We start from the raw sequence: 13,239 nt of genomic DNA, 5'->3' as shown, positions 1-13,239 counted from the left end.
GTGGAATGGGTTGAGTTGGAAAGGACCTTAAAACTCATCTTGTTCCACCCCCTGCCACGGGCAGGGACACCTTCCACTAGACCAAGTTGCTTCAAGCCCCGTCCAACTTGGCCTGGAACACTTCCAGGGATGGGGCAGCCACAGCTTCTCTGGGCAACCTGTGCCAGGGCCTCACCACCCACACAGGGGGGAATTTTTTCCACATATCTTAACCTAAATTTCCCCTTTCAGCTCGAAGCCGTTCCCCCTTCTTCTCTCACTCCAGGGCCTTGTCCAAAGTCCCTCCCCAGCTCTCTTGGAGCCTCATTAAGCACTGGAAAGGCTCTGAGGTCTCCCCAGAGAGACCTTCTCCAGGCTGAACAGCCCTGTCCTGCACACACCTCCTGCCCTACAAGGTGTCTCAGCTCATGCCCCGAACTGCCCCACACGATGCCCTGCTCTGGTGCCATCCCACCCCTCACAGGGTCCTGCCCACACACTGACCTGCCCCATTGGGTTGTGCCCTACAATGTCCCACCTGTCTCCCGTGGTGCCATGCTGCGTCCTGCCCTACACAGTGATATGTCCATGCCATGGCACCTGCTACTCCGGGACCTGGGAGCCTGGGGAAGCGCAGAGGCACCTTTCTGGATCCATGGGCCCCAGCTTCAGGTTGGGGAATAATTAAAGAGCAATATTTTAACACCAGCCACAGGTGGTCTCAGTCACTTTTCACCTGTCCCTGCGGCTCCAGCTCTGAGATTTAGGTCTGTTGAGTCCCATCCTGCCCTGGCAGCTACGCCTGGGGGCTGGGGTCACCCTGGGCTGGAGCACACAGCCCCCAGTTCCCTGGCAGGGACAGCAGCATCCCTGGCAGGCTCCTCTTCTCCTCCCTTCTCTGTGCACAGCATGGCTAAGCTGCAGGTGACAGCAGTGCTGCCTCTCAGGCAGGATGTCCCATCTCAAGGCAGGATCCTGAAGAAGACATTGCCACAGCACAAGTTCAAGTTTAGGCTCTGAGTGGGAAATGCTGTAGGTAACATCAGAAATATCTGCCTTGCTCGCACACTGCAGTGCAAGAATGAGTTGTGGTGGCCTTGTGCCCTGCTGTCTCCACAGGCAACATGGGACTGGCCCACAGCAAACCCAACACTTCTTCACCCCTTAGGAGACCTGACAGCCCCAGGCCAGTCTCATCTCACATGTTGTGACCTCAGCTTTGAGCACAACCACAAGCAAAGGGAAAAGGTGACAGCTCTTCTGGGACATTTGTCCCTTTCGCATATCTTTCACTTCAGTTTGGGGGAGCTCCACGGGCATGGCCATGAACTGGGCAGATGTGGCTGATGCTGTGGCAGCCCTGTGGCTCCCCGAGAAACATCCTCAAGCTCCAATCTTCTCTGCCACTGCTTAGCTTCCCTTCTTTCCATGTCCCCATGCCCGTGGGGACCCAGCATCACCGATCAAACCCATATTCCTCAGGTCACAGACATGCTGCAGGAGATCACCACCACCATCTGCTCCCTGAAAACCGCTGTTGAAGGCTTCCAGCTGCAGCTCCTGAAGGATAATTTCCAGGAGTTGCATGCACAGAGCTGGGACAGTTACTGTAGGGCTGTTTGCAGAGTGGTTGGGCTCCCTGGGGACCTGCATGGATAGCAAGGGTGCATGGGGCAATAGAAATGAGGAACTTTGGCAAATCCTTATGGAAAATGCACTGAAGCCTCCCAGGGGCTGCCCTGGCTGCAGTGACCTGCCTGGGTGAGCAATTAGACTTGCAAGGTTCTTCTGGCAGAGTCTGTGTCACCCTCCCAGCCACTGGAGCAGACATCCATCCCTGGGTATCCTACTGTCCCAGTTACCCCACTGCTCTTGTTGCTCCTGCAATGCCAGGAGGATTTTGCCCTCTAGATTTTGAGGTCCTGGGAGACCCACAGGGCTGGAAATGGCACTGTGGTGGCAAGGTTTGGAGTCCCTCTACCCATCCCAGGGGCTGCCCAGGCTCTCCCCTCCTGGACCAGGGTGGAAGGGCTGATTTCTCTCCCAGGCACAGGTGGAGGTGCATCGGGAGCTGCACTGGAACCCTCTCTGTGGGATGCCCACTGGTAAGGTGCTGCAGGCTCCCAGGTGCCAGGCTCCTTTGCTGGCAATGCCCTGGGATGGCTGGGGCTCTTCTCTCTCCCCAAAACCCCAGGGGCTGTTTAGTTTCAGAAACTCTCTGGTTGGGAGCTCGGTCCTGAGGCCTCACAGGTACTGGCCCACAGAGCCCCAGGCAGGCTGGGCTGGCTGCTGGAGGAGCACGAGGCCACGGGGACCTGTGTCAGCCACCATGAGCACTGACATCTCTGTCACACCAGGCTGCCATGCCAGGCTGTGCCACCTTTGCCAGGTGAATGGCAGGGCCACACTCAGCCAGCCCATCCAGGTCCCCAAGCCACTGCAGCCCCCTTGTCCCTCTGCCCCGTGCCCTGGCATGGCTGTGCCCAGGGCCTGTCAGCAGTGCCAGGGGGTCTCCACGGCCGTAAAGCTGCCTGGGTTTGGGACAGTGCTGTGCTGGGGGCCTGCAGGAGTGAGCACTGTCTGGAGCAAAGCTTTGGTGTGTGTTTTTAGCTGTCTCAGGGACTTTGGAGGAGGTGGCTGCCTGTCTGGAGAAGGTGCTGTGTGAGATGAAGCACCTGCAGGATGGAGAAGGTGCCCATTCCATGCCCAAGTGCTGGGGGCTGCAACCCCACGTCCCACTTGTTGGGGACACACGGGGGCATCTCGCAGGATGTCCTCACTAGCCACTCTCTGGGGCCACCCATAAGCTCACCTCTCTGCCTTGCCCGGGTCCTGCAGCCTCCCTGTTTCACCCAGGGCTACGTGTCCTCCCCAGGGGATGGGTTTGGGCAGGGAGGTGCTGGGCCAGCTGCAGGAGCAGTGCACGAGGCTGCAGGAAGCTGTGGGGTGACACCAAGGACACCCAGGTGAGCACAGCCCCAGGCTCAGCTCAGGAGACACTTGTGCCATGGCTGGTGCCTGAACCAGGCTCAGTACAGGCTTGCCCAGACTTGGCACATCCCCACTCCAAAGCAGCTCAGCATGCCCGGATTTTGTGGCCATGCCATGCCGACAGAGCTGGGGATGAACAATGGTGGGCGGCTCCACGGAGGCAAAGGGGAGGGCTGGGGGAACACGTGGAGCCTGTGTGGGATGGTGGAGCACCCAGCCATGAACAAGGTGCTGCTGGAGCAGGGCTTGGGTGTCGTGAACAAGGCACATGGGGTGGTGGCAGGGCTGGGGCTCTGCAGGGGATGGCTGACTCCCTGTGCTAAGTGTCTGCTTCTCACATTGAAGCAATGAAGGCCCTCCAGCCCTGCTCCTGGCACATCCTCAGACACAACAGCAACTACGTTTTCCCATTCTCATGAGAATGTCTGTCCTGGGTGTGCCCTGGGCCACCAGCCCTGCCATGTGGGCTCAGCCTGCTTGTAAGCACTCCTTGAAGGGCTCCCAGGGATGTCATGCCCCATGTAAGGGCTGTTTGTCCTTCTGCATTGCTGCCATGTGGACAAAGACAGGCTCCTCGGGGGCTGGTGGCAAACTGCACAGGTGTCTGGGCTGGCACCCAGGTGTCATGCCTGGTGTAGTTTGCAGCCCCTGCAGCACCGTGAGCCCTCCCCATTTTACAGGGCTGTAAAATGTCATGGGGGGCTGGGGAGGGACAGGTGCACCAGGGCTGTGCTGCCAGGCCTCGGGGGACTGGTGGAATTGAAGTCACACTGCCCTGACAGCCACTCACTGTCATGGGCTAACACTAGGGACCGTAGAGATACTCTCTCCTATGTTGCCTCTCCTGTGCCATCCCTGGGGACTCAGCAACCAGAGTCTGACACTTTTGGGCTATGCCATGTCCCCATGAGCTCTCTCTACTCAGTCAGATGTCCAGGTCTCTGGTCTAGCACTTGATTTTCCAATCCTATGGCTCCTGGTGGCCCTGGGACAGTCACAAGCAGCTTCCCCTCCCCACCACCCAGGTCTCCATGTGGCTTCACCTGTGTTTCACAGGCAGTTGTCTCCCTTCTCTGTGTCCTCTGGGTGGGCTCTGTGCACACCCCCTGCCTCACAGACCACCCCCACTCCCAGAAGGACTCCACCCTGGCCTTGACGTGCTCAGGCCACCACAGCTGGGAAACAAGGTGCACAGCCCTGGCTCCTTCCAGATGCCACCAGCTTGGCCCATTCCATTCAGTGGGGCAGGACTGCAGGTGGCAGCTCCAGCACAGTTCCACACAAGGAAGCTCACAAGAGCCAGGCCCAGCTCCAGCCCTCACTCCCAGGCTCTGCCAAGGCTGTCCCAAGAGGCAGCCAGGGTAAAACCATCGCTCCTACACTGTTTATTTTAGCAACACAAATAAGAGATTCAAATTAATTATTGACTGGTGAGTGCAGAGATGCAGGGGCACAGCCTTGCTGGGAGAGGGCCCTGCAGGGACAGCGACCTCCAAGGGACCTGGCAAAGAGGGGACAGGTCATAGCAAGGCACCAGGACCTGTGGGTGTCACACAGGGAGCCGAGGGCTCAGCACAGCCCTGCCACTGGCCTGGGGGGTCTCTGCAGCCAGAGCTGGACTGGCTCCTGCTGGGGCTGGGCTGTGGATGCACTTGGCCAAAGGCAGTTGGTGTCACTGTGCTACTGGAATGGGGCGTTTGGAGCAACTTCAAGAGCAGCCAGCCCCACCTTGGACACACAAGAGCCACTGGGAGAGGGGATCTGAAACACTCAGGGCCAGGGCAGCCTTCCCCTGCTGCAGCAAAGCAAAGACACCGGGTTCAAAGCAGAAGAGCGTGTATTGCAAGCGGCTGCGGCGCATCCGGAGAGACTTCCAGCCGCCGGGAAAAAGAACAGAGGGCTTAAAAACGATCCCAGTCTCTAGGGTTACACTGTGTCATGCAAAAGAGCCCTGGGGAGAACCCCATCCCAGGGGGTGGAGGGGAGGGTGTGCTGGCCCAGCCGGGCCACTGTGGCTCACCCCCTGCTCCCCACTGGGGGGCTGGGTGAGGGGCCAGATGCCTCCCCAAGAGCCGGTGTCCCCCAGCCCTGCTCACCGGCAAGGATGATGTGTGCAGGGTGGAGGCTGTGGTGGAGCAGGAACAGCCCTTGCTCTCTTCACCCCTTACAAAAAACAAGCCTCGTGGGGTATCTGCCCCCACCCAGTTGAGCAGGGCCAAGGGATAGGGGGAAACACTCAGGCACAACCCACTTGGCCTAGTGGGGTGGCCCAGGGGACCCTGAAGAAGGGACCTCCTCTGTAAATGTCACTGGCATGCAAACTCCGGTGTCCCAAGAGAGGAGGGGGTGCTCCCTCCCGGAGAGTCTGGCAGCGGCAGGGTCCCACGCAGAGGCCGGCACCGGTCCCACGCAGCCTCCCGCTGTCTCTGGGGAGCTCCATTCAGCTCGAGAACAAGTAAAAACTACTTCAAACCAAACCCATGCAAGGCAGCTATTTCTCTCGTGTGTGTCTCGGCAGCTGCCAGACGCCCTGGCAGCAGAGTTCCTCTCCTCTTCGGAGAGGGGGGGGGAGGAAAAAAAAAAAAATATTTATATGCAGGGGTCCCTCCCCGCCGCGTTCGCTCTTGGCCGCGGCCTCATCTCTCTGCCTCCATGGTCACGTTGGCCTTCTGTTCGGCGGTGGCCTGCTGGGAGACAGCGGCAGGCCAGCCCGCGGGCTGCGCCGGCGCGGCCGGAGTCCACATGCTCTGCTGCTGGCCAGGGGGAGAAGCCGTGGGCCAGGCGGGGTTGAAGGCCCCGTGCTGGGGCAGCGGCGGGGCCGGGGGCGGTGGGGAGGTCGCCATGGAGGCCACGGGGCTACTGCTGTTGAAGCTCTCGGAAGCCTTGAGGCGGGAGAACATGGTGAGGGCGTCGGGGAAGTTGGGCGGCGTGGCCGGCGTGTTGGCGGGAGTGCACATCTGCGGGAAGGAGACACGGGGTCAGGCGGGGGGGAGTCTCTATCTTCTGCCTCCCACTGAGGCACACAGACCCCTCTGCCCCCACTGCTGTAGCATAGTGAGCCCCCCCAGACCCGCGCTCTGCTGACCATGCTGTTATTTAAGGGTCTAAACTGATGCTGTGGTGAGAGCTCTTGTCAGAGGGCCCAGACAGGACCTCCTGTGCCCACTCCTGTACCCACCCAGCTTGGGGACTCCTCTGCTCCACAACCCACTAGTGCTACCCTGGGCCTGCAGCTTTCTGAGTTGGTGGGCACAAGGCTCAGGCCCAGCTCCCACCCCACAGGAGACTGGGCATGCTCCGGCCCTGCCGGGCACTTGCTCTGCACGCCCCAAATCCCCAATTGTCCTGGAGAGTCAAATGAGGCCACAGCAGCCAGTAAATCCCTAAGACACATCTGCCCAAGCAGATTACAGGCTGCCGGGGCACGAGAGCTGAGGGACTGAGTCTGGGGACAGCTGGAAGAGCACAGAGGCAGGCAGCACCCATGCTCTCCTGTGTTTACACACTTCCAGAGGCACGCTCCGGTGAGGCTCCAGGGATTTGCACGCTCCAGGGAGCACACAAGGACTCGTGCGTGTGGCTGCTGCTCGGTGAGAAACACCACGTATCTGTGTGTGTGTTTACACAGGTCAGTGCTTCAGGCTCCTCCATGCTCTCTCTCCCATGCCCAAAACATCCTCCATCAGACCATCCCTCTTGGAGGTGCAGCCCCAACCCCTCCGCAGGGCTCTGGGGGCACTCCCAGCCCTGCTGCCCCACTATGTAGCACCAGCTGCTCTCCAGGAAAACCTCCCTTGGCAGGCAGCTCTGGCAGTGCCCAGTCAGACTTCCCTGTCTGCACTCCTGGGGCTGGGGAAGCAGCGAGCTGGACATCAGCACCAGGCTGAAGCGCCCGCCAGCTGGTGCTGCGCCCTGGGGAGCTGTGAAAGCACTTACCATCTGATGGTGGTGGCTGTAGGGGATGTTTGTTTCTTGGAAAAAAGCACTGAGAGCAGTCTGAAAGCAAGAAGAAAAAAGGGAAGATGGTGTTACCACCAGCACGCAAACTTGGCACCCACCTCATCCCTGCACACAGCGGCAGGGCTTTGACAGACCCCGCAGATGATCCAAAAACAGGCCCTGGGGGGCTGACCATACCCACAGCCCCTGCCTGCACAGGAGGGTGCTGGGCACAGCTGCTCCCTGTCCCCAGGCAGGGACCCATGCCTGCCATCTGCTTGGACCAGGGCAGGTGACAGCCACGTGTATTTGGGACCACCATCCTCGCTGAGGAGCAGCTACTGCTGGAGCAGAACCTGGCACGCATTTCACAACTCACAGCCATGCTCTGCAATCACTGTGTGCAGGGAGAGGAGGGAAACCAAACCCAACCTCAGCAGGAACCAGTTAAATGTGTGTCCTTAACAGAACGTGATCATGGTCACTGTATTCCCACCAGGACACCCCCAGGGATGCAAGTGCCTGCCTCACACACCAGAGCATTTCCAACTCGGTCGCAGGCGGGGCATGGTGATGACTGACATTGTCCTGGTTGGCTTCCAGTTAAAACCAGTAACAGTCTGGTAAATATGTCACATGCCACAGGCACGTGAGAGAACAAGGAGGGTTGCAGGGATAGAAGGCTGGAGGAACAGCATGGCCAGGAGGGCAGACACCCAGCCCAGGTCTGGGAGGAGCAGAGCCATCAGGAGCTTTGGGGGTGCACAGGACTGAACTGATACAGGAACAGTGGGAGAAGTTCTTCCCTGTGAGGGTGGTGAGGCCCTGGCACGGGTTGCCCAGGGAAGCTGTGGCTGCCCCATCCCTGGGAGTGTTCAAGGCCAGGATGGGGCTTGGAACAACACGGTCTAGTGGAAGGTGTCCCTGCCCACAGCAGGGGGTTAGAACAAGATAATCTTCAAGGTCCCTTCCAACCCAAACTATTCTGTGATTCCATGTTAGTGAACCTGACCCCTGTTCTGTGCCAGGCTTTAACCAAGTCAGGGCTAGAAAACAATGTTTTGATTCAGTTGCAGATCAGACTTGATGGAAATGTTGGAGAACTGGTTTGGATTCGGTTCTGGTTGGCGGAAAAGCCCCCATGTGTCCCATTCAGGCCTCTCTCCAGGGCCTGCAGCTCTGTAAGGCAGGGTGTGAGGAGCAGGGCTGGGGCTGGGTGCTACCACACCACCCCAGACTTTGCTCCCTTCCTACAAGCCAGAGACTGGGGTTACCCAAGCTGCTGGGAAAAAAAAAAAAGCAGAAAAGCCTGGAAAAAGGAGAGGGAGGTTGTACCAAACCCTACCCAACTGCAGCAGCCACAGTCCTACCACCACACATGCTCTTCATCCTGGTGCCCACATGCTCCTGTGTCATTCCCAGGGCTGGGATAAATGACAGTGAGTCAGCTCAGCTCATTGATCCAATGGAAAACTAATTCTGCCCTTAACACCCAGGCTGGCAGGCCCTGGGAAGGCAAAGGGTTTTATGGTTTCCTGGCTACACAGCAGAAAACTATTGGCACGACCAGGTGGCAGCCAGAGCAGTATCTGCAAACAATGATCCAGATCTGGGTGGGGGAAGCAATTCCTGCTGCACAGTCTGGCAGCTCCCAAACCTTGGGGGGAGCGTGCAATAGCTGGGCTGGCAAGGCTCTTCCCTGCAATAGCTGCATTTAATAACACACACCCGAGCCCTGCACCCAGCCAGGCTGGGAACTCAGAGCCCTCAGCGCCCACAGGCAGGACCTGCCGGATCTAAACGGTGGCCATACAGCAGAAATAGGGTCTGTGGGCCCAGAGAGAGCTCTGAACAGGCCAGCACACGTCTAAGAATCAAGGAAGTGTCCAACAGACACTTCTGAGGCAGAAGACACCCCCATCACTGCGCTACCCTTCGTCCTGGGTGAGGTCTGATGTCAACATCCAGAGGCCCTATCGCTCCCACAGATCCTGATAAGAAAGGGGGGAACAGCGAACGGGAAGCACAGGCAGAGGTGTGGGTGCAGCCAGATACCATAAGCTGATTAAATCTGCTCTGTGCTCCTGTTTTCCAAGTGGCCTCGTATCTTGGACTGTGCCACTGGCAGACAGGGGCTGAGCAGGTCCCTGCTGTCCCCCTGAGCTGCCCATTGATCCCTGCCAGTGCTGGGATGGCAGCTGGGACCGGGCAGAGGAAACACTCCACCAGTGCAGGCCCCTCTGCCTAAAAGAGTGTCCCCTCCCCTCCATCTGCCCCTTTCCAAGCACGGCAGGAGCAACCCCTCTGCCCAGCACAATGCCCACCTCCCAAGGGACCCAGGACCTGCAGAGCCCCAGCCCTGCAGGCGAGGGACCCACTCCCACCCCCTCGGAGTGTGCCAGGGACACATATGTAACCAAAGCTGCCTGTGCCACCTGGTCTCCAGCCAGCCTCACAAGTGCTGTGGTGACTGGTGCAACAGCAAAGCCAATTAAGGCTTCTCTGCTTGAGGAGCCCGAGCCCAGCTCAGCCCCTGTCTCCTCTCACACTCAGCAGGTGACCAGGCCACTGTATCCCCTCCAGGATGCAAAACCAGGAGCTTCACAGGAGGTGGATCACACAGGGACCCTGCCAGGGTGTCAAGAGTGGTGACCCAGTCAGAGAGAGGGTGGCTGAAGGTGTGTGCTGTATCTGCTGCCAGCACAGGGGACCCAGCAGCCCCGGTGCTGGAGCAGCCCTGGGAGCACCCTGTCCCTGAGCCACAAAGGAAGGGGCTTCATAAGATATAAATACTTAAGAGGAAGTGGAAATCCAACCATGGGCACAACAAGCAGAGCCAGACACCTGCTCCTTCTCTTGTTCCCCACACACAGGCTCACTACACTGAAGAGACACACTTAGCATCAGGAAAAGGAAGGAAAGGGTGCTTTTATAAAAGCAGATTTCATCTTATCCTTCCCAAGCAGCCCCAGGGGACACAAACACATAACAAAGCTGAACACCACCTTTCTGACTGATCCACTACTCAGCCCCATGTGAGACTCTGCAAACTCTGCCTGGCAGCCTGCTGGGTTCCAGCCATGGAGGAGGTACCTGCTGCTCTCTCTGGCTTCTCCCAAAAAGCCAGCACCTGTGGCCCTGGAGGGGCCAGAGACACTCCAAGCTGCTTCCTCTGAACTGTAAACCTCCCCCTGCGACCAGTCATGGCACTGCTCCAGCTGCTGGAGGGCTGGGCTGGCACTGCCATTCTGGCTGGCACCCATGGCAGCCGTCCCTGGGAGGGCTCACGGTGCTGCAAGGGCTGCAAACTACACCAGGCATGACAGGAAAACCCCTGCCCACAGTCCCCAGGAAATAGGAATGGAGTCACAGTGAGTGGGAGAGGTGATCCACACACTGCTGCCCCGTTCCCCAGGGATGGATGGGATGCAAAACAAATGGCTCCCTGGTCAAGCCCCTGAACTCGGTACAGGCTCCGATCAGCTCACACCACACAGAACGTGGCTGTATCCCAGATGTTCTCCTGATCTCCCACCCTGCTCACTGGATGATGTTCCTTCGCCCCACTCCATGTAGCAAAACCCCTCTGCAGCCCCCATTGCATCCTCCTCCACATACAAGGGCCCCTGAGCAGCCCCAAAGCAGCACGAGCCCAGCAAAGTGGTCCCAAAACACCAGCATCCTGAAGCTGTCCGTGTTTCACAGCAGCCTCCCTCTCCCTCCTGCCCATGACCGACACCCAGGGGCTGCCACAGGCAGGGAAGGTCCTGGGCAGGGCAGATGGGTGCCAGGAGTGCCCTGGCCAGGACAGAGGCACGGAGCTGGGAGAACCCAACTCCTGCTGTTGTGCCGCTGGGCCACTCAGCTCCCTCATCCCCCTGCGCAGAACACCTCTGCCCATGATGGTCTTACAGGCAGAATCAACACCCTCAGGGTACAAGCAGGCTGATCCAATTCACGCCGTGCCCCTGAAGCAGCACTTTGGCTCGCAGGGCACTATTAATTTACACCACTGAACTCGCCTGAACTCCACCAATTCACACCCACTGCAGGCACACACCAGCCAGCAAACGGGTGCTGCACCAGAATAACAAAAGCAACCGGGGCAAGAGGTGGGAGCAGGCAGGAGTGGTCGGGAGGTGCTCCCTCCCCAGCGTGGCTCCCAGAAGGAGCCGTGCCCAGCGGCCATTTTGCAAAGGGAATTATCTGACCGTTGCACCAAAAGTGAGTGGGAACATGGTAACGGCTCGTTGTCGCAGCGTTTGTTTACAGCCCAGCTTCCTCTGAGTCATGTGAGTGCCCAGCCGGCAGGAGACGGCTGTTTGTACTTGTGCAACTCGCCAAACGGTGGCAAAGTTCTGCAAAAAAAAGCCTTTTGACAGAGAAGTTAAACTTTTGTCATCCCCTCCCCAGCTCTTCTGCGACAACGCACGGAGGTGGTGGAAGCGGCTCCCGCCTGTCCCAGAGGGCCACACAGCCAGGCTGTGTTAGTAAACAAACCCCAGAGCACGCTACACATGCAGCACATCCCACGCCACGGTGCTCCCGGCAGTGGGACGCGGTGGAGGGCAACGCGGCTCGGCCTCCCCAACATCCCTGCGAACCCACCCCGCGCTCCCCGGACACGCGCGGCTCGGCTCGGAACGCCTGACTGAGCACCTGGGAACCCCGGGACCGTTCCCGACCCATCCGGCAGCCCTTCCCTTAGGGAACAGCCCCCGGACGCCGCCGAGGAGCCCGGCGCCCACCCGAGCGGGGGGAAAGGGGCTCCAGCCGCAGGGATGGCACAGACGGAGCCTCCAGCTCCCCGGCCTGGCTCAGACCTGCTCCCGCATCGCAGCGCAGACACCTCAATTACCGAGGTGCCATTAGCGTCAAAACCATCAGCTCCAGCCCGGGGAGCTGCCGGGGCCGCGGGAGGAGAGGAAAAATCGCGTCTAGAAAGCAATTTGCCGGCGAGAGCCACCGCACACCTCTTTGCTCCTTTGCACTTCAGCTCCGGGGGCTCAGAGCGCCCCGAAAGAGTCCCCCCCGCGCCCCCCGCCCGGCGTTCACCCCTGTCAATGTCACGGAGTATCCCGCCCGCGGGCGAGGGGAATAAAGGCGTCTGGGAGCCAGAAAAGCTTTGACCTACAAAGTCTCCTCTCCCACGGCCGCCCGAGGTACTCAAAACTCCCCGGGGCAGGGCCGTGGGAAAGGCTGCGCGGGGCTCTTACAGCCCACGGCCACACGGGAGGGTCTGTGCGGGCTGCGGGGGGGGGACAGAAGAGGGTTCTGCTCCCCCGGTCCGGCGGGGCTGCCCCCCCCAGCCTCCCCCCGCGCAACGTGGCCCCGCTCCCCCCGCCCCGCGTGGCGCCCACGGGGGGCCCGGCCCGGCCCCGCCGCGCGTGGGCGAGCGGAGAGGGGGAGAAGCAGCGTGTCCGCAGGGCCCACGCTGCCCGAATTCCGCCCCCACCACCGCGGCCGCCCCACGCGGGGGCCCCGCCCGGGACCGGCACCGGGGCGGCGGCCTCACCTCGAACTGCCAGTGGGCCGCTTGCAGCAGCTGCTTGGCCTGGTCGGCGGCGCAGCCGGCCGCCAGCACGAACTGGTTGATCATCACTTGGTGCTTGAGCTCGTCCATGGCCGCGGCCCCCGCCGCCCTCAGGGCGCCGCCAGCACGGCGGGGCCGGCGGCTCACGCCAATGTTTACCGGGCACTGACTCACGGCGCCCGCCCCGGCCCCGCCCACGACCGCCGGGGGGCGGGGCCGGCGCGGCCCGGCCCGCGCGGCGCCGCCTGGGGCCTGTAGTCCGCGCTCCTCTCCCGCCGCGCCGCCCACCCCCCCTGCGGACCACAACTCCCGGCAGGCCCCGCTTTGTTTGCCGAGCCGGCGGCGCGCGCTGAGTGACGCGCGGGGCCAGCCAATCGGCTCCCGCGGCTCCGTAGTACCTGACCGTATATGGTCAACAACGGCGCGGCGCCCAATGGGAGGGCGGCGGGGGCGGGGCCGCGCGCGAGGCGGGGGGCGGGGCCCGGCGGTCACGTGGGCGCGGGCGGTGTTTACAGTCGGGCCGCGTGCGGTTTCCTGTTGACGTGCGGGAGCGGCGGGGCCGGGCCGGGCCGGGGGAGCGGGGCCGCCGGTGCTGCCCCTGTGCTGCCCCTTCTGCCCCGCACCGGTAACGTGTGGACCCCGCGGTTCCTCCGCAACCTGCGCGGCTCTGCCGGGAGCCCCCTTGTCTCGCAGCTCCCGCACAGCCCCCAGAGGGCCCTGAGATGGTGGAGGAGCAGCAGCAGCGGCCCTTTGGCCCCGCGCCCTCCCACAGTGCCAGTAAACCACGGGGGGTTTGC

The 13,239-nt window shown here is 60.9% G+C and overlaps 1 protein-coding gene across 2 annotated transcripts; it reads right to left on the bottom strand.

Moving 5' to 3' along the window:
• Nucleotides 1–4,789: 4,789 nt before the first annotated feature.
• Nucleotides 4,790–12,711, bottom strand: UBALD1 (UBA like domain containing 1). 2 transcript variants are annotated; one of them, XM_027655031.1, is made up of 3 exons: nucleotides 12,425–12,711; nucleotides 6,907–6,966; nucleotides 4,790–5,927 (listed from the first exon to the last, which is right to left on the bottom strand). In XM_027655031.1, the coding sequence occupies exons 1-3, from the start codon at nucleotides 12,530–12,532 to the stop codon at nucleotides 5,607–5,609; spliced, it is 489 nt and encodes a 162-aa protein (XP_027510832.1). In that variant the 5' UTR covers nucleotides 12,533–12,711; the 3' UTR covers nucleotides 4,790–5,606. The 2 variants fall into 2 exon arrangements, with proteins under 2 accessions (XP_027510832.1, XP_027510833.1); XM_027655032.1 differs by lacking the exon at nucleotides 12,425–12,711 and adding an exon at nucleotides 11,121–11,304.
• Nucleotides 12,712–13,239: the final 528 nt, after the last annotated feature.

The sequence above is a fragment of the Corapipo altera genome, unplaced genomic scaffold (assembly GCF_003945725.1).
Source record: "Corapipo altera isolate COAL_440 unplaced genomic scaffold, ASM394572v1 98, whole genome shotgun sequence".
In the NCBI taxonomy this organism is placed as follows: Eukaryota; Metazoa; Chordata; class Aves; order Passeriformes; family Pipridae; genus Corapipo; species Corapipo altera.
This window is presented reverse-complemented; position numbering and strand designations above follow the sequence as displayed.

What these genes read in the sequence shown, in the direction of transcription:
- UBALD1 (XM_027655031.1), bottom strand. Translation starts at nt 12,532, where the DNA reads ATGGACGAGCTCAAGCACCAAGTGATGATCAACCAGTTCGTGCTGGCG. An exon ending in CGGCCCACTGGCAGTTCGAG is followed by an intron (nt 6,967 to 12,424) that starts GTGAGGCCGCCG and finishes TCTTGCTTTCAG; the next exon opens with ACTGCTCTCAGTGCTTTTTT. An exon ending in ACAGCCACCACCATCAGATG is followed by an intron (nt 5,928 to 6,906) that starts GTAAGTGCTTTC and finishes TCCTTCCCGCAG; the next exon opens with ATGTGCACTCCCGCCAACAC.